At 38.3% G+C, this 21,381-nt stretch overlaps 1 protein-coding gene and 1 long non-coding RNA gene across 2 annotated transcripts; both read right to left on the reverse strand.

The window, feature by feature from the left end:
• Positions 1-2,971: 2,971 nt before the first annotated feature.
• LOC139968471 (uncharacterized) lies at positions 2,972-10,120 on the reverse strand. Its single transcript, XM_071972620.1, has 2 exons — positions 9,937-10,120; positions 2,972-7,918 (listed from the first exon to the last, which is right to left on the reverse strand). Exon 2 carries the CDS (start codon positions 7,899-7,901, stop codon positions 5,706-5,708), a length of 2,196 nt encoding a protein of 731 aa, XP_071828721.1. The 5' UTR covers positions 7,902-7,918; positions 9,937-10,120; the 3' UTR covers positions 2,972-5,705.
• Positions 10,121-11,456: 1,336 nt separating this feature from the next.
• LOC139968487 (uncharacterized) lies at positions 11,457-14,607 on the reverse strand. Its single transcript, XR_011793487.1, has 3 exons — positions 13,813-14,607; positions 12,980-13,135; positions 11,457-12,707 (listed from the first exon to the last, which is right to left on the reverse strand). It is a non-coding gene; the product is annotated as an uncharacterized lncRNA (long non-coding RNA).
• Between the last annotated feature and the right edge of the window lie 6,774 nt (positions 14,608-21,381).

Below are 21,381 nucleotides of genomic sequence, written 5' to 3' on the forward strand. Positions count from 1 at the left end.
GAACAGGTATTCTTGTTTATTTGATGTCACGTTAAATTAACTGCTTCAAACACATTGATAGAATAGTGACTAATTACCGACGGTAGCAAGGTGTGTATATTTTCTGGGATCGATGGTGGTGGCTAACACTCTGTTACACCTCATTCGAAACTAGGGGCAGATTACCAGCATCAGACGTTTCTTTGTGCGCGAGTCTTCTTCATTCCCTTTAAGGATTCTAGTTAATTGTTTGATAAAATTGTTGCAATATTTTTGTATCTTTAGGTCAAAACCCACATGCTAACACTGTTTGGTACCACTAATAATGTCAACGCTTTTAATATGTGTTTCTTACCGATTCAAGGCCAGGGCCATTTTTTAACACACTTTAACAATGGAGATGGGGCAAAGGACTAAGGTCCCTAGTTGACTGATAGACTAAAACAAGGTCAAATTTAACCAATTTTCGCACATTTGACAACGTGAGAATATGTAAATACGTATGTAGGTTACTCGTATGTCGTCAAAACCGGTTTATTTCTTCGATTCTTGATATTTTCACATTTAAATGGGACAGTTATTTTCCGATTATTACTTTACTACCACATGACAAAATCGGAAATATGCTGTCAAAAAAGTCTTGTCTGAGTTAAACTCATGTGATTTCCATCATTGACAGCTGAACATAGAACTTACTCGTTTTCATATTCAAAAGTATACAAACACAGAAAAAGTATCCTGTCAATCAACCAAATTTAGCAGTGAATATCCAAATCTACGTTTCTCGTTCAATCCTGGGCGAAATACTGCAGTGACTCTGTGTAATTCCATAGAGTTAGGACTAGTTGAAACAGGCCTTGACCAGTAACATCCCCACAATCACAAGACAGTCACTAACGAAATAAAACGTCCGATCGCTATATAAGGCCGTTTTATTCCACTTCTTGGACCATGCAGATGCCGGAACAAACATAACGGACAAAATAACACATGTATCACGAACTCACAATACTGGAATACAACAAATGAAGTAGATAAAGGCGATGAAATCCTAACATGACTATTTACACATGCTTTGAGCCAACCCCGGCGAGAGGTGTAACTCAGTATACGTACTTACAAGGCTACCCTAGGCACGGTCTACATACGGTCATCTCAAACAGTAAATAGTAAACTGTCAATTGCGTGATATAATGTCACATGTCAGAACGTCCAGGGCGAGTTTACGAGGAGACTTGTAAGGGCCAATTTCACATTAGCTATGTCCGCCACAGCTATCGAAAGTATATAAGTTTCGCAGAATGAGACATTTGTAGCATACACAGAGGCAGGGTCATGCATGTGGACTCATGGGCATGAGATACTCCGGGTGCTGAAAAATCTTTCCGAATGGATCTCACAAAACTGATTCAAAGTCTACGGCGTTTTACGTTGGTTCTTCTACTCGAAAGGCTAAAAAAGCTGATGCTTTTGTTGGGTGAGGTATAACTGCAACCTCCAACAACCGAGTTGTGGCATTTCTGGGAAAAGAAGTAATATCGTTGACGTTTTTGGCAGCTCAAGTATACAACTTTACACACTAAAAGTATTGTTGTGAGTACGGTATACCACAGATGACGTCACATGGTCACCTGATGTCTTAGGCATGTTTCAGGAATGTCTGAAATAGATTTCCTAAAAGCTGACTTTTCTTCCCATTTTCACGTATTTAACGTCCGAAATTGGTAAAGTTAATTACAACAATATAATTGGAGTGAGTAAAGGATTACATACATGGCAAAATGGTGGGATTTTATGTTCATCAAAAAGTCTCCATAATTTGCCTTTAAGATGATAGGATATCATATAAATACATCTACACATACACAAGTAAACCATAAAACGATATAACAAACAGACTACAAAAAAAAACATCCTAATTGCTCGGATGTAATGTATCAAGCAGCAAGGTATATAAAAGAATTTATATAAACTTGTGTTCTGTATTTTGGCAAGATATGGGGATTTCTTATATTTCTGTTCGATTTTTTGCACCATTTCACTTGAGATGTTTTACTCCTTTATAAATGGAACAACTCTAATTGCAATTTAAAATATTTTGTGCCTTGAAGTTATCCACAATGACATCTTAAGGTAAGCCTTACGAGCTTAAAAGAGACGCATTGCATTCTGCTTTAATTGCAACGAGTAAGATATTTTACCCCATCTGTCCAAGCTAAATTTAAATTGTATAATGTTTCAGAGTCGTCCGTTAGCTCAGAGGGTTGAGCAGAAGACTGAGAAGCTGACATCTCAAGTGATTTCGAAACCCAGCAACGATAGACGAATGTGATAAAATTCTATTTTGACTTTTCCCTCTTTTTTCAGACTCGTCTTTAAGTATTAGTTCTGAAGTTAGTTCTCTAGCAGATGTGTCGGTTAGCGCGACGTTGTAAGCGAAAGACTGTGCACTGCTAATCGAGTAAACCGTGGCTAGGGTTCGAGACATACTGGCGGCTATAATACCTCCGGCTGTAGGTATGGTACTTTTTGTGGCCTAGGGTCCCGTGCCATGTCTCCCGTGTTGTCGTAAACGAACCCGGGAGGAATCGAGGAGGGTCGGTTGGTCAGAGGTCGACCAAAAGCGTGCTATGTGGCGTGCGTGAATCCTTGCCTTTGGCCAAAGGGCTAGACACTCTCTAAAACATCTGCAAAAGTACCTACGAAGATAGCTTGACTTCTGTTACATTGGGGCTCCTCTGGTACACACTATAGGCATATACTATACAGTAGCTAGGTATGCAAGAGTCCTCAGCCTATACAGTACCTCATTACTGCTTTGAACCGCTAGAAATCACAGATCAAAGACGTCTGGAAGCCTTATTTGTAGTTCAGAACAATTTGGTAAAAACTAATTATTTTGCCTCAAATAAACACTTTTGAAAGGCTATAGCGTTGTGGTGTTATTCATTTTCGATTTAAATTAATAAAATATTAAAATTTCCTTAAAATCTCAAATGTAGGATGAAGTCATGTTATAAATGCATCAATGGATAGTTTATTTCCATAAAATAAGTTCCTCCTTGAAACACTCTATTTTTATTAGAAAGATAAGACCTGTCTATTTCTCTCAGTTTGTAGTAGTATTTTATACTCAACTGTAGCCGTTTAGAAGACAGAGATAAACTATTGAAAGGCTGAAGCTTTGTGGTCTTATCCATTTCGATGTAAATTAACAAAATGTTCAAATTTCTTTAAAAATACAAATCTAGGGTAGAGTGAAGTTGTAATTACATACATGGATAAGTGATTGCCAAAACATAGATTCCTCCTTTAAGCAAGCTAATATTATTAGAAATATAAGTTTCGTTTTTTTCTTCCGCCAGTTTTGAAGGATCTTTGACTCCACCTTGGACGTTTAGAAGTCAAAGATAAACGTCTCTAAGCCTTATTGAAACAATTTCGTGAAACTGAATCTTTTGCCTCATTTGAACACTTTCAAATGGCTATATATAGCATTATGGTATTATTCATTTTCAATGTGAATTAACAATATATTCAAATTTCTTTAACAATTTAAATCTATTTTAAATTAATGTTGTAAATACTTCCATGGATGATGTCATTACATAGGTCCCTACATGAAACAGGCTATTTTAATTAGAAAGACAAGTTCTGACTACTCTTCTCATTTTGAAGGATTTTAGACTCCACCGTAACCCTAAGAAGCCAAAAATCAGCGTATGCAATCCTTATATTTAATTTGGAACAATTTTATGAAACTGAAGCTTTGCCTCACATGAACACTTTGGTAAGGCTTTAGCCTTACGGTTTTATTAATTGTCGATGTAAATTAACAAAACATTGAAATTTCTTTAAAATTTCAAATCCTGGATAAACTGATGTGGTAAATGCATCAATGGATAATTCATTTCCAGAACATAGGTTCCTCCTTCAAACAAGCTATTTTTAATAGAAATGTGAGAACTGACTTTTTTCACGCAGGGTTTAATAAATGCTAGACTCCACCGTAGCCGTCTAGAAGTCAGAATTAAACGTCTCGCTGCCTTATTTGTAATCCCGAAAAATTTCGTGGAACTGAATCTTTTGTTTCAAATTAACCGTTTTGTCAGGATATAGTTTCGCTGTTTCATTCATTTCGATGTAAAATAACAGAATGTTCAAATCCCGAGAAAATTACAAATGTAGGTGAAAATGATGTTGTAAATATATAAATGGATTAGTTATTGTCATAACATAGGTTCCACCTTAAAACCAGTTTTTATTATTACAAAGTTCAGATCTGACATTCTCTCAGCTTAAAGGATTTTAGATCCATCGTATAGTGCTTTAGAAGTCGGAGATAAACGTCTCGAAGCCATATTTATAATCCAGAACAATTTCGTGAAATTGAATCTTTTTTCATCCATGCGTTAGTTATTTTCATCACATTTGTTCCTTCTAAAACAAGTTTCCATTATTACAACGATTGGACCGGACTTTTTCTCTCAGTTTTGAAGTATTTCTCACTCCACCATAGCAGTTTCGAAGTCAGAGATTAACGTTCGGAAACTGTCTAAACAATCTACGATATTGGTTTGATCTTAAGGATGGAAATATTACATGTCTTAACAATATACGATCTTGGATTGATCTAAAGGATGGAAAGATTACATGTTTTAATAATCTACGATCTCGGTTTGATCTTAATGTTGGAAAGATTACATGTCCTAACGATGTACGATCTTGGTTTGATCTAAAGGATGGAAGATTACATGTCTTAACAATCTACGATATTGGTTTGATCTCTAGGATGGAAAGATTACATGTCTTAATAATCTACGATCTCGGTTTGATCTTTAGGATGGAAAGATTACATTATCCTAACGATGTACGATCTTGGTTTGATCTAAAGGATGGAAGATTACATGTCTTAACAATCTACGATATTGGTTTGATCTTTAGGATGGAAAGATTACATGTCTTAATAATCTACGATCTCGGTTTGATCTTAATGTTGGAAAGATTACATGTCCTAACGATGTACGATCTTGGTTTGATCTAAAGGATGGAAGATTACATGTCTTAACAATCTACGATATTGGTTTGATCTAAAGGATGGAAAGATTACATGTCTTAATAATCTACGATCTCGGTTTGATCTTCATGTTGGAAAGATTACATGTCTTAATAATCTACGATCTCGGTTTGATCTTAATGTTGGAAAGATTACATGTCCTAACGATGTACGATCTTGGTTTGATCTAAAGGATGGAAGGTTACATGTCTTAACAATCTACGATATTGGTTTGATCTAAAGGATGGAAAGATTACATGTCTTAACAATATACGATCTTGGTTTGATCATTTGCAATCATTTCGTCAGTGATAGTATGCATAGGCTATGTTGGGTTACCAGATCTCTATGAACAGTGTGGATTTATGTCGAATAATTAAATCCACGTGGATTTTATATTTGCAATTTGTATTCAATGGGCTGCATTTGTAATTTAGGTTTCAGAATATGGTCCTTCAAAGTATGTTGAACATCGACGCCAGCCATGCATACATGTCTTGATTAACACTGTCATATATATTAGCTATTTTATATTGTAAAGAGTGAAATTCCATTTAATCTTAGTCTTTCCAATTAGTCATTGATAATTACTGATCATCTCCGAAGATTTTACAAGTCGAGTGATTGTTTTCGGTGTTTGCGGGTTGTGGTAAAGACCAGTGGTGCTCTATCAACCCTCCATAGTAACTAAACCGAACGTGTACAGTTTGCCTGATGTTTCGGTAATAATCAGTAACTTTTCTTCGTTGTTGCTGTTGTAAGTAGTGACGCAACGTGCATTCCCATCCACTATTTTCTTCGCTAGTATTTGTTGGCCATCTTGACTGTACTGCACCAGTAATTTTCTTCTGTGGTAAGTGGTCGGGTCATCTCTGATCATATAAATAAATCCGTTCCTGTCCGTACATACGCTCGAAGGTCTCGAATCACCTCTCCCTGGACTCGGAAATTCGTAAACCAACGTGGCATTTCGTCCCTCCATACTTACTGCACATGTCTTGCCAGTCGCGTAATCGCAGACCAAGAGATTCTCCTCGTGGACAGCTAAAGCCCTCGGTCTCTCTATCCCATCTGGAAGGGTCAATGTACGGCCATAGCTCAGCTGCTCATCAAGGATGTAGACTTCTCTACTGTCACTTCCAACAACGATTAGCTCCCTCATGGGATCGGTGGCTATACACGTAACGTATCGACCGGCCGGCCAATTGGGGATAACGTCGCTTATTTTCTTCTCGTCGTACGTCACATTTCGGACATCATAAATTCCAATGAGGTTAGTCTCGCAAACAGTCACAAATTTTAAACCTGAAAGAGGAGCGCAATGTCGGTAAGGGTAATATGTAGACCCTTCTGCCTTCTTCATCTTTCCCTGTCGAACTGTCACCCCTTCAGTGTTGATGACGCTGATGTAGGAATAGTCCTCGGACGCTCTGCCGGTGATGACGATGCTCCCATCCCCACTGCTAGCAATACTCTTATTCCACCATTCCTTGGCCTTGATACCCTCCACATCAACGACAGACTCTTCTCGCTCGGAGATTATTACATTTATCCGATCTACCGAAGGCAATTCATCCATTCTAAAATCAGACAAGGACTCCAGCTGCGGATAATCTATCTTTACCTCCTCGAGGAGGGGTTCGCTGGCGGCGCTGACATCCGGTAAACACTGCGAGTCTGTCCAGTCATCTTTGGAAGCGAGGATTGCTGCAGCCGATGCCTTGAAAGACTTATACCGCTTTAGTATTTGATCCACCAGCTCTGAAATATGTTGTATTTCTGATTCATTTCCTTCCTCTTGTGTATCGATGATTTTATTCCAACTTTTCGCATTGCTGTCTAGGGCTCCAAGTTTCTTAAACAAACTATCCGCACGATCGTCGTGATCCATCTGATATTCTCCAATCTGTTCATTGTACGCGGTTTCCTTTGCGCGGATGGTCTTTTCAAATCTCTCTCTTACTCGTTGAATTTCGAGTTCCATCTCGGTTCTGACATTGTCGCAGTCACTCTTCTTCCTGTTCTCCAAATCTCTTTTTCGTTTCTCAAGTTTTGCATCATTGCTCTGGATTTTCTCCTTCAACCTCATTCCTTGTTGCTCGTGTTGACATTTAACGGTGTCTCTCTTTTTGGCAGCATTGCGTTTCAGTGTTTCCTTTGTCTGTTCAACTGTATTGGGAAGCTCATGCAGTTTCTTCTGGTACTTGTTCAAAGCTTCCAGTTTGGCGGAAAGATTGTCTCTTGCAGTCTTGGCTAACGTACCAACTTCATGGAGTTCGTGATCCCTATGTTTTCCATATGTGCATGCCACGCAAACTGGAAGATTCCTACAAGTGCTGCAACACAACTGGGCGGGGTTTGCTGCGTGGTCGTGACATCGCGGTATTTCATTCAGTGACGCCAGCTTCTCAAGGGAGAGGCTTTTGGCTTCAGCATTACGCAGATCTAAAGTGTGTTGTTTATGTTCTTTGACCATTGCATTGTTGAGATGGAACTGATAGCACTCGCTACATAGAAAGTCTTTACACTTAAAACAGTACGCGACAACTTTGAGCTTTTTATTACAGCCAACGCATTCCCTTACTTCTTTTGTTTCAAAGGATTTTTGCAACTGGATAAACTGAAGTAGGCTTTTCATATGAAAATCTGTCTTGAATCCCTCAACGCCATCTTCAGATATAGTACAAGCCTGTTTACACATAGGGCAATCAAATTCACTGTGACACCCTTTAATGACACTCTGCAGGCAATCTTTGCAATAGCGGTGAAGACATGGTAACATCTTAGGTTCCCTATAGTGATCCAAACAGATGGAACAGTTGAAAAAGTTGTCCTCAATATCTTGTAATGGGGAGGCAGATGCCATGGTGATAGTCTTGTGATCTATGTTAAAGAAAAAAATGCAAAATAAAAAGAGTTCAAATCGCATGCACCATCGTTGGATCGTGTTTCATGAATTGATTTATATGTTCATTTCATGAAACAAAAATGGAAAACTTTGTCGAAGTGATGAAATAAATTTCATCATATTTTGAATCTTTTTTTTGGTTTATGAGAGAAAATGCTTTTGAAATAGAAATATAGAATATCCCCACGTCCAGCGAAACGTGCCATCGTGTAAAAAGTGCAGTGCATTAAAGGAACACCAAGAGAGATAGTCAGTGGATATAGTAAAGAAGGTGTCCCGATGTAAGTGTGGGTCATCGATCGAGGCACAGTGCACGTGGGATACTTCTGCTATCACGTTTGAATGTAAAACTTTGCTATTTCATTTGTTCAGATCGACTCGGCATGTCTACTTGTGCACACATAAGTCTGCCTCAGAAAACAGACACGGAGTCCACTGCTTTACCAACTGAGTCCACTAATGTTTTTATCTTTTGGTTATTTATCTTTTCTAGTTTCCTAACTGACGCATATCTTTTTTGCATGCTTTATAGGAACCTAATCTTCATATAGTTTGCTGTCGGGCATAAAGAAAAATATAAGTTGTAATGCACAATTATTTACATATCGCTCTCCTTATGAGCTTATCTTGTCGTTGCACTTTAAACCTGCAAATAACATAACGTATGCCTATGTTTAGGTCATATAATGGATGTAGCTACATATACAGTTAAACTAACTATACTTAATCTCCTTGGAAATAATGGATCCTAAATGTTTAATGGTTATTGATTTACATGTATTGTAAGTTGGGTAGATATATATAGGCAATCTGAAAAAGATCCAATCCTGAAACAGTTAGTTTAATAGTGTTCATATATATATAGACCACCAGGATTCGAACCCGGGCCCCCCGTTTTCTATATGCGAACACCCTAACCACTAGACTATGGACGTTGGAATTGTATGTCCAGAGGTTCGAAACCTGTAAGGAAAGTCGTAATTTCAATGTAGGCGTTTGTCACCTGTATCGAACAATACTATAGTTCTGTTTTGGTGAAATATTCGCCTTACTCTAGCCTCAAACATGATTCTAACCAACTCAAATTCATTTGTGATTCCTAAAGCCGGATCTCGATAGAGAAACTTGAACAGACTTTTGTTGATGAAATGGAGGTAAACGACAAAGGCAAATGAATATATATAATTGAAAACGTAACGAGAAGGAAAATCCAGAACAGAGAAGAAAACTTCCAGCCTCCACCGGGATTCGAACCCGGGCCTCTGGGGCGGGCGTTCAGATAATGATAACATTTGGGCTTGTGCCTCTTTTGAAGACTATCAGCATAGCCTCAAGTTCGCACTCATTGGTTCGATTTCCATCCCGATTGAACCACTTTGAACCACCAACGTTCCCAATGTTAGCCACCATGTGTGTGGCCAATTTGAGAGCGCCTTTGCACATTGAACACCACAGCTGATAGATAGGCTACAGCCTACAAGTACATGTTGTAGAGAGCATTATAAAATACACAACAGGAAGTAAAATATTTTGTTTCATGGTCAAAGTAAGCATGCAGTACGGAGACGTAACAGAGTAATGCCAGCAACATTGGTAACCGAACGTCAAACTATCTTCCAATATTGCAAAGCTGATTATAAGTAATACCAAAGGAAATACTAAAATAAAGGACGGACTATAAATGGTTAAGTCAAGCACAATAGTCACGTTGTGACTGCCCTTTATGCACTTTTCCTACGTTCAATCTACGAACAGAGTATAGGCCTAAACGTCTGCTGGAAAGTTCTTCGCCATATAAGCTTGTCTGTTGCACTATGCTAATATGACGGTTTTGTTTGGGCTTAATTCTATTGTAATCATTAACAATATTAAACTGATTGAATCAAAATCATACTATGGCGGCTGACAGCTCATCAGGCGCAAGCAATCACGTAAAACGAAACTTGTAAAGCAACACTCTTAATAGTTGGTTCCCTTGAGTATTTTAACTCACCCTTTTTTCACAAAAACCGGAAAGATTCGTTACTTGTTTTGGCTCAGACCTATTCTAGTTTCGTTATGTTATCACCAACACGTCACCCAGCTTGCCGGACAAATCAAACCCCCACGTTTAAGCTTGTAATGGAGTCTCAGCGAACAGACTTCATGTGTCAAACTGTTGCAGTGTAACATATAATACATGTACGTTGTGCGCACATTATATTACGTTACCCAGTATACTATAACATACAAAACGACCGTATTGTACAATGTCAACAGACTTGCAACTGCCATTGAACTTCGGCTTGCACGTGATATTGATTGCGTGTAAAGTATCATGTAAACAAAACGTCAATACTGCATAGACCATTGAACGCCAATATTCAGCCGTCATTTGTTCTGATAAAGGAAAGTAACTTTTATTTACTTAAGGGCATGCATAGACGTAGGGGGATGGGGGGCGGGGGGCTGGGGGGCTGGAGCCCCCCAACCAACAATTTTTGTGAAAATTCGGGCAATATGTTGAGAATTTTTCGGACACCTACTAGGCCATCAGCTGAAGCTCAAAATGTGGCTGTAAAATCAGTTTCGTTCCAGCAACACCGGGTCTAGACTTCTAATGCATTTTTGGGTAGTTTAATGCATCACAAACATTATATCAAAAGTTCTCCAAAAAATTTCCTGCAGTATTTTTGTAACGCACCCTTGAAATTGGGTATGTTATGTAGACATTACGTGGTACGATGCTATGTATTAGGAACACATGTGCTAACGTTAGATTTGGTACCTTGGTGCATACATACCACTCTTTTCTTATATGTTTAATTACGACTGATATATTTTTTTGTATAATAGTTGGGTCAGGGTTATAAGAATGGTGGAAGAGGATTCTGGTCTAAGGGTCAGTGAGGGTTGTTTTCAGGCATTACAATTTGTGCCCTCCCCCCCCTCCATTTTCGCCAAAATGGTAAAAAATCACATTTTCATCTTTGAAATATGAAATACAATTTTTGCACATTATAACTTAAGGGTTTTAATTATAAAAATGTACCACTTTTAATAAACTCAGATATAATGCTTTGTAATAAATCAAATATTTTTAGATTTTCCCCCTATGTTATGAATGCATTTCGTCTGTGCATGTATGCGTAAATATACACATATAATGAAAAGTTCCTCTCCATAATTGTTACACTCCCCATCCAAACTGTTTTACACATGTGAACCCCTCCCCCTCTACTTTACATGTAGCTAAATCCCTAGTTACAGTGAGATGTGCCAATGCCCCAAGACCAGTGAGTTATTTCTTTTGTATAAATCAATATATAAGTTGGCACACTAAAGACATCATGGCATATCGTAGATGTGAAATAAAGTTAGTCGGTATATATCCGTTACCTTAGTACCCTTTCTACAGTCTTCTGCAAAACTAGGTACTTTCTCCATGTTACGGAAACGACATGTTTATAATTCGTATTCCTGCAAAAAGTGTTTCCAAGGGGGTTAACGTATAAAAGAAAAGATCGACAAGGTTTCGAATGGTATTTTGAAAAATAATAGTTCTATATTCTACAAATAATATGAATAATAAAGGTGAATGGTACAAATAAGTGAATAACGAAGACAGTTAACTTAAGCCCCAGATAGAAAGAAATAATGTATCTATTAAGACTGGGTCGATACACTCAATGGTGTAGTAGAGCTGGGCCTTTGCGATGATTCAAGATACAGGTTCTTCATCAAAAGGCGCGACGAGGAATTAATAAGTGATTAAAAGTTCATCCAAGGACAGTTGTACTAGTTATAACAGGATCCACTTCAATTCACTGCATGGAAGTCAGATATGGTATGGAAAAGGGAAAGTCCATTCCGTAGTAGAGGTGAAGATAATTAGATGAAATAAAAGTCAATAAAGACTTGAATATCCTTCAGTCAAAACTTGAACAGATGCACAAAACGTGTTAACAATATGAATAAAACAGGTAACGAAATGTTACGGCAAAACAATAAAGAACCGTGATATTGGAACAGGGTCAGGGGCGATGGTTCCCCAACAACAGTATTTAAACCTCTGACTGGTTTCAGGACGCGGTATTTGCGTCATCGTCATCAGTAAATGTAGTTGTGAATATGCAAGAGGTAAAGCATGCCCATAACACCCTCCTCCCCCCTCCCCTCTCAGCAAAAAAAGTGTGATTTGAAGAAAATGTGGATATTTATCATAAGGTGTCTGGTAGGTAGGGTACTCTACGTAAAACTACTAATAGCTAAAATGAATATATGAATAAGATCATGTTTTCTGGTTCCTTTAAACTCTGGGGAACAAAATAATGACAACATGACTTTGAAAAAGTTAACCCTCTTCACAAACTTCAAACTTGATTAAAATTTCAGACTAAGATATCAAGATTTAACACCATCACAGTTCATCCTCCAAATCATCTTCCCCTGCATCAACAATCTCAACATCTTCTTGGAAGTTGCTGCAATTTCTATATTTACATAGGTCTGTACACGGTAGTTGTGCATTCATTCAGGAACATCTTCCTTTAAGACATTTGCCGACTCTACAGCTACTGCTGACACACTGAAGCAAAACATCTGGGTCAGGTGGCTTCGTCATCTAAGTGATTATAAGGTCATCATTTTCAAGTTTCCATCCATGTCCCTCTGGTAAGAGTGCATCAATCCTTTGCTGCAATGCCCTACTGTGAATAGCAGCCTGGTTGGTGCAGCGCTTAACATGCTGGATCAGAGCATCTTTTGTTGGTGGTAAACTCTGCTCTGAGGAGGAGATGAACAGAACACCTTGTACCATGAAATTGGATATTTTTGAGTCTCACATTTTATGATGGGGTACCAATATAATTACAATTCAGCTAGAAATATGTTGCAAATTACTTTAATAATTTCAATGGAAAGATTAACCTGATATTGCATCTCAAAGCGTTTAGAGAATTTTTTTAATTTTCCTTGGGGGAGCACCCCCATATTCCAAAAGTCCTAGATCCACCCCTGAACACTCAATGAACCACACATTGAAGAGAGTACTTTACCTTTCAAGATCTGTATGTCTTCCTTGTCAAGAATTGTATCTAGTTTCTTCAACATAGAGAGTGGTATCTCGCTTCAATGGCAACACAGTCTTTTCCTCTAATATTCATAAAATCTGGGCTCATCTCTTTTCCGCTCTGCTGCTTGTCGAAGCAATACTTTAATAAAATGAAATAAAAAAAGCAAATTGTTTTGCATTTTCTGTTGATCAAAATGTAAGTTTGAACAGATAAGAACTAAGACAATTTTATTTATATACCATGTGATCTGCTCATCTTCTATGGACAAACAAAGACACATTCAAATTTTGCAAACCAGTGTCATGCAAAAAAGAATTAAAACAGGCTTTTTTTGACAGTACAGTACATTATCTCTTAATGTTATGGTTTAAATTATACAATGGTAGATTATATCTGTTACTAATAATAAAGGAGACAGATACTTGTTCATTTTGGTAAAGCTAGACAGGCTGACCATAAGACCTTGCAAACCTAACCTTATTGCATCTTTGTTACACTTATTTTTCTAAGTTCTAATATAATATCTCTATCATTCAAATAAAGGGTCACAGTAAGAAAACTATGAAGCCTGTATTTAACACTTTGGCTAGTGCCCCAGATGGAGAATTTGAAACAAATTTCCGTTCCTACCACCTTATAACAAAACAAATCAGATGACCATGCCACTAATTATATTATGTTCAGGTCCAACACTGTGCCCTTTGACTTGGATTCTATCCCTCAAGAGCTACTGATCTTGCATTATGCAACTCCTCTTAACACTTCAACTATGCCACAGAAGTACAAGTAGAGTCGTGTAGTATGCTTAGGCTTACCTCCATCGAAAGTCTCTGCCTGCTGCAGCAATTGTCCTGCACCCGTTTGCAACGCCGAGTAATGTATTGTTTCTTTTCCCACATATAATAAATTGAACAGGCAATACACCAGAGCTTCTGCTTGGTTTCCTCGATCTTTTCCGTCAATTCTTCGTTTAAAATCATATGGGGTCTCCTCTGGAACTGTCCGTTTTCTTGCAGCAATGTGCTTGCTATCAATGAACCGCCTGTAACACTTATCGTGGAACCCCATCATACTATGCTGTTGAACACACGCTTGATCGTAGTAGGCCATGGAGTAATCAGTAGTACAGCGATATCACTGTCTCCGCCGCTGAGATTAAGCCAATCTTTAGCGCAGGAAGTAACTTTAGTCCATCGTTTATTCGTCAGTGCCTTGACTGCTTCAAATTTTACAGATTCAATGTGCACTGAGCACTGTAGATTTCCGTGTGTCGGAGACTGACTAGCGCCCGTGGGAGCCGCCATGTTTGTTGTTTTCTACAAAGATTGCACACAGAACTCATGGCTCATTGGACAATTCATATCACATGGTACAGATATCTCACTGGCGCACAACTTTTGAACGTAAAACGGCAGGTTTCTTAACATACGCAATAAAAAATATAGTTCAATCTTTCGAGCGGAATTGCAAAAAAACTGCAGGAAAGTACATGGAGAACTTTTGGATCATTAATCTTAGTTAATTTATGTATTCAATGCTGTAGAGAAATTTTAGACCCGCAGTTGCTGGAACGAAACAAGCGAATTTCGACCTTCAGCTGATGGCCTATACTAAGAAGAAGAATTTGCAGTGTTTTTAATTTTTTTTGGTGAAAATTCGGGCAATATACTGAGAATTTTTCGGGCACCTACTGAAAGAAGAATAATTTGAAATGTGTTTTTCAATGGTTAAACTTATATTATTGTTATCGTTATTATTGTAACAACTTCCCCAATAATTATAACCAATATGGAAGGGTGATAACACGGAAAACGTTTGTATGTTATTGGCATGTGATGTAATAGCCGATGAATGCCTATGATATGCACATTAAGAGATTGAACCCCCCCCCCCCCAACCCAAATTAGGCTCCTACGCCTATGCTAAAGGGTAAGTACTTACGCACGTTTGATTTAAAATTGTGTCTGCTGTGCCATGTTGAGAGCTGGGTTTATTCTATAATTTGGCTTGAGAATAAATTGTTTGGTGTATAGTGTTCACCAACGGCGAGAACAGCGAGAACAGAATTTACCTACAGAAATTATATATGTAAAGCGTTCATCACCGGACTGACTGCATAACCTGATAGCTACCGTCAGTCTCAGTCGTCCTGTAATAGGCTTGCCTTATTTAAAGCTGCATGCATGGTTGCAACCCAGCAGTAGTTCTATCTCAACTATCAAGCAACTAAAAAACACATAGAAACAATACCGACACATGAAACTGAACGATTACAATTACGAAGTTTTTCAGTGAAGTTGCACTGAGAGGTCTTTTCCACTTCTCCGTCTAAGCGAAGCCGCGAAAGTGTCTCCCTACATTAAAATAGGAAAATGTTACGGCTGTTATCTTTTCCGCCCCTTTCTACATACGCTTTATATAGGGGCCAGCGCAATCGTAGGAACGAATCGCTCATATTGCGTGATGAATAGTATAAGGATCGACCCAGCGCATATTTGACAAAGACAAATTGACCGATACGCATTAACACATGCTCCGTCTAATTTCTCTGCCGATAGCATTCAGGCCCGTAGCCAGGAGGGTTCGGGGGGTTCGTACGAACCCCCCCCCCCCCCCGCACAGACCAGTTTTTTCAATGGAATTTTGGCGTTTTCCAGGGCAAATTGTCATTTATACCCCTACAAAATCCCCAAATGCCCCATTTTGAGGGTAAAATCGCAAAATCGCAAATTTTTCACAAAATCTGGGGGCCGCTGAGGTGGGGGGGGGGGGGCAACACTCTCAAGCCAGTTGAAATTTACCCTGATATGTGCATCTGTCAATTATCTATTATGATCACAGTACTTACTTTTTTAGTTTTTATGAGACTGAATGCCAATAAAAGAGCTATTTTAAGAATTACATTATTGTTGATAGGGTGTTTTTTCTTCATTCGCAGAAATTTGAAAGAAATGCTTTTTCAGGAAAATACAAACACATTTTTGATGTATTTCTCTTTTTCACTTTTCTTTTACACTTCAACAATTTCATTGGACATGCTACCTCTTTTACTCCGTTGTTTGCCCTCTTTTACGATTTTTGTGGCTAAGCATTTTCATGTTGTCATTTGATTGAAAATGTCCAAAAATTCCAGCTTAGGTGTTCACCAGATCGCTCAATTTCGATGTAAAAATTGCACAAACTCCCTGGGGTGGGGGAGGGAGAACCACACCCTCTCCCTGCTCGGTCGCTCCACTCCTTGCTCGGGCGCCCTCGAGTTTTGACTCCATGAAAATCCCGAACTCCAGTGGCAGCGATGAAAAAGTGGGGGGCTGAAGGTATGTTCAGCCCCCCGAAATTTGCGTCAAGTGTTCCAAGAAGCGGGGAGAATTTTGAAATGGGGGCTGCTCCTTCTTTCTTGAAACACTCGGGAAGTGCCGTTTCCGGCCATCTGGGGGGTTCAAAAAGCTGAATTTTTTTTTGTACGCTCCGCGCCAACCAATGGTGGCGCTCCGCTTAGATAGTCCTACCGCGCATGACGAACCCCCCCCCCCCTTCTCCTTTGCCCAACAAACAATACGGACTTTACTATATGGCAATATGTGTTACAACTAGTACATATGTCTAGATATTGTCCTCGGGTATGGATCGGGTACGGAAGTGTTAGTCAACTCAATATTCCGGATTTCATGTTGAATCAATTGAACGGAAATATAAAACTATATCATAATAACTCAACCAGATGCAAAAAAAATAAATACACTGGGAAGATTTTGTTTTGTTTGTGGGAAAAGGGTTTCTGAGTTCTATCCAATGAAGAACTGATTACTTGAACAAGTTTAAAGTAAGAATTCACGGAAAGCGAAAGCCTGTAATTTTGCAATACTTTGGTTAGTTTTTATTATGGTAATATAACTATTTGCTAATAATGGGCCTATTGTTAGGATTTATGAATTCATAATAATACATAGGCCTGTAGTACTTCTACACATGAATAACACTTGCATAACAATTCCTTCACACTAAAAACGCTCCTGTTTCACTTGAGAAATAATTCTTGAGGTAAGCTTACAGCAACAATTAATTTTGTGGCCTACAATTCAGGCGCGTAGCCAGTGGGGGCGAAGGGGGCAGCCGCCCCCCCCCCCTCCTTCAGCATATATTTATTATTTTTTGTTAATGTTTTTATGATATCGCTAGTAATTTCAAAAGAGAAAATGCTAAGATGCAACTTACAAGGCCCGGGAAGTGCCATTTCCAGCCATCTGGGAGGCATTTTCAGCCAAAATTTTCGTATACGCTTCGCGCCAACCATGGTGGCACTATACGCTTAGATAGTTTGCATGCAATATCTACGGCTCTGATAGTTTGCCTACATTTTCGCCCCTCCCTTGGCAAATTCCTGGCTATGCTCCTGCTATTATTCCACTGTGTGCTTGAGAATTTTCTTTTGCTGAGCTGAAAAAGAGTGAAATGTATAAGGTAATTTAGTAACCAATCTGTACAAAAAAAGTTATGGACTGCTGTTATATTAATGAAAATGCCAAATTCCCGGTAAACATTGGCTCAAATCAAATTTAATGGTAAACTAATTAGAACAAATAGGTAAAGTATAGCCAAACCATAAACAGTTAAGCACTGCCATAAAACTCAAAGACAAACTGCTTTAGATAGGCCTAGTCATAAATTTTGGACGTCTTTAAAATTATTTTTCGATAAAATATATCAAACGTTTACTTAACTTAGAATCTGTAGGACCTATTAAAACTTCCTCTTATATATGTGTTCGATAGCGTGTAAAATTAGTCGCATCTTTTGTAGCATGATTTGCATAATTGCCAATATTGTATAATTGTGTATAAAACAATAGGGAACAGAAAGATAGCTCAAGACTGCAAATCTTACAATACCTGTCATTACAGGATGAAATTTACGAGCCTAAAGTTCGCTGGGATTTTTTCCTATACTGGATTCCAGTATAGGACTCTGAAATATTGCCAAGAAATTTTGAGAATAATTCCTCTTTCTGACATCTTCGAGCGATTTAAAGTCGTTATCGACGAGAGAACAAGACATATCTTCCGGTGGATTACCCCCTCAGTTTACTGACCCCCTAAGTATACTGACCCCCTCAGTATACTGACCCCTACCAGTCCTTTGAAATACATTCCAGAGAAATAAAAAAAACCCATCTGTCTCACATGTATGGTTGTGCTTTTTACAAGTTGGCTTTATGAATGTAAAAGAAATATCAAAAGAGCGCTGTAGCTTTCGGGGGATTTTCGTCCCCTCTCCCCCCCCCCCCCCCAACTAGGTCTTGATATACACTCCAGAGAAAAGTTGGGGTATAAATTCCTCTTCCTGACGGACTTGTTTTTATTGTTTATCTTTATTGGTTTATATTTCGCATCATTTCTTGACCAGCGTGTGCAGTCGGTCAACAAAGAAACTTGCTCGTCGGTCTAGAAGGAATCGATCCATAAACCTTTGGCACATTGTTAATGTATACGTCCCTGACTTGATCAAAGCTAATCATTGAACCCCACATGCTTCATTTTTTTTCTATATGATTTGGCTCTATACATTTGTTACATTATGTTTCTTTTCTTCTAAAACACGGACTACTGATGGCATTAATTTCAGTGTCAACACTAATAACACTTTGCTTTGAAAACATGAAAAGAAAAAACAAAGAGAAAGTGAACGGTTTCATATCATAGTGGAACTATGACGTCACAGATTAACAAAATTGACACACACACACACACACGCACACACATATATATATATATATATATATATATATATATATATATATATATAATACAAAAACATAACTGGATCTATCCACTTGTACAAATAACGAATTGTAAACGAATTTAATTTTCAGTCTTCTATTTTGCTCATTTGGAACCCATGAAAGGGGTTTTCTTATATAATCATCCCTGGTCCTACTGAGGGGATACCATTACACGGTGCTTTTTCAGGGACCTTAAGTTTCCTTGAAGAGGTCGAGTTTGATTTCCCATGCAGATTGCGAGAAAATATGCTACCAAAGTTGATTTTGCAGCAAATGATAATAATGAAAGCAAATGAGCCTCACGGACGTACCTCAAGTAAGAGTAAATTAATGTCCATATGCTTAATGTATTTTCGTTGTTATATTGTCATCAATAATTGAATGCTTGACACGTGTTACCGGAAGACGATTAAAGCGCTAAACGTTCACTGTGATTCTCGACTGCTCATAAAGTGTAAACATCTTGTCGTACAGGGTTGAGAAGTATGAAAGCAAATGGACCACTTGAATGGCATTAATCTCTATTGTTATAAACTTGTTTCAAATAAGGCATATGTGGTTGAGTATCGATAAAGTCCATTGGTGGGTTACGTGTTGGACATAACGGGGACTACTTGGTATTCCAGAAATGGCAGTTATCTTCATTTGTTCATTGTTCATCAGAATGCAGTTCATTGACTTATAGAACAAATAAAATAAAGAACAAGGAATGGGATAATATTCTTCCGAGATCAAACTAGTTTTATCCTGAGACGTGTACAACGAACAGATAGACCGAAGAGTTGAAGACATCCCCGAAGATCATGTGTAGTATCTGTTCCCATTCGAGGGGAATGGTTATACACACCCGACGATGATCACACAGTCACAGTCTCGGTGCAAGGGGACTGGGGTTGAGAGCGGATCAGACGTTCGGTAGTTTGGTTTTCGTACCCAGGTTCTTTTCTGGGTGACTTTTCGTAAAAAGTGTCCCCGGTATTCAATCAATGGAGAATGATCGACGGATAGATTTTGCTGTAACTTTATAACTATATTAAATAATTAAATAATGAATAAGGCAGATTTTAGTTTTGATATGTTATAATACCACAAAAAAAAGAGACAAGTTTGAGTCCAATAATGTTTCTGTAGCTATTCCAGTATTTTTCAATATATGTTTCGTTAAAGATACTTATTTCTGGAATATTCGCTTAGGCTAACTTGATGGTGACGTCGGCTCCTCATTGTAGTTCTTATAGTTAATGTTAACGTTCGTTAAACTTCATATAAGCAACAGAGCACCCTTGGATGGCATATTCAACACCATTTGTCCTTAATAAATTTTGAATAATTATAAACATGTCATTTGAGACCATATAATCTTAATTTCTCCTATTGAGTTTTGTAGTGCAACTGAGGAACTACTCTGATGGGCTGTGTACTAAACTAAAAGGTCCAGTCACTTTAACTAGTGAACCTCAACTGTTTAAAGGGTCATTCCAAAAAACAACCAAGAAATAAATAGTTGTGTTATAGGAATACAACCCTAGCTTGACTGAGAGCAGTGGTTTTTAACGGTCCACGGCATATCAAAGTTAATTTTGTTCCTGAAGTTTACAAAACACAACACGGGCATTTCTTTTTTTGTGAATCTCAAACAAGGTTCTTAAAAATCACTGTTTCCGAAACAACCTACTATGCGGGATGAGAATTTGCTACAACACTGTGGCTTAGAATGGGACCATATTGACACTTTTGTTTTCTTGCGAAAGTGATATAGATTGAATTATATGTATATGTATGTATTAACAGTTTATTATAGTACATTAACAGTTTATTATAGTATATATATTAACAGTTTATCTCACATGGTCTTGCTGGCTTGTATGTCTCTGGCATTGCAACGTATATAATGCCGTTTTGGTGTAGGTAGTGTAAATCTTTGCAAACACATTTATGTCAAACAATGAGTTTAATTAAGTTCCTGCAAAACCTTGTGAACCGCATGACTGTTTGAATGTTTTGATTGGCTTAACACAAATAACCCATTACAATCAAATTCATTCACCTTCAACGTGACAAGTAAAAAAACGGCATTTTAGGAATTCGATGGCGCTAGTTTGAAACAGGTTGTTTTTCAATATAAAATAATTATATGGCTCTTAAAGGCATCCGTAGATTCATTTTTAGGAGAATAGCGCCTCATCAGGCGGTGGACGGTGGCTGCAAGCATGCCGGTCGCAGAGATGTCACCACCTCTGGCCAAAGGCAAGGATTCACGCACGCCACTTAGGACGCTTCTGGCCGTTTTGACCGACCTTCTGCGCATCCTCCCGGGTTCTTTTGCGACAACAAGGGAGACATGGTACGGGATCCTAGGCCACAAAAAAGCACCATGCCACAACCTGAGGTATTATCACCAGAGGCCTGTCTTGAACCCTAGCCACGATTTACACGACCGACGAGGAATGAGTCTTTCATCACCCTCTATAGCATCGGCCATCACATCAGCTAGTAAATTATACAGTTGAATTAATATATCAAGACTTCAGTGTGGACTGCTGAAAGAGAAAAAGAATTTTTAAACGTTTATAATCATTAATGGAGTCGAACTCAGTTCATCAGG

Source organism: Apostichopus japonicus, chromosome 1, assembly GCF_037975245.1.
Source record: "Apostichopus japonicus isolate 1M-3 chromosome 1, ASM3797524v1, whole genome shotgun sequence".
Lineage (NCBI taxonomy): Eukaryota > Metazoa > Echinodermata > Holothuroidea > Aspidochirotida > Stichopodidae > Apostichopus > Apostichopus japonicus.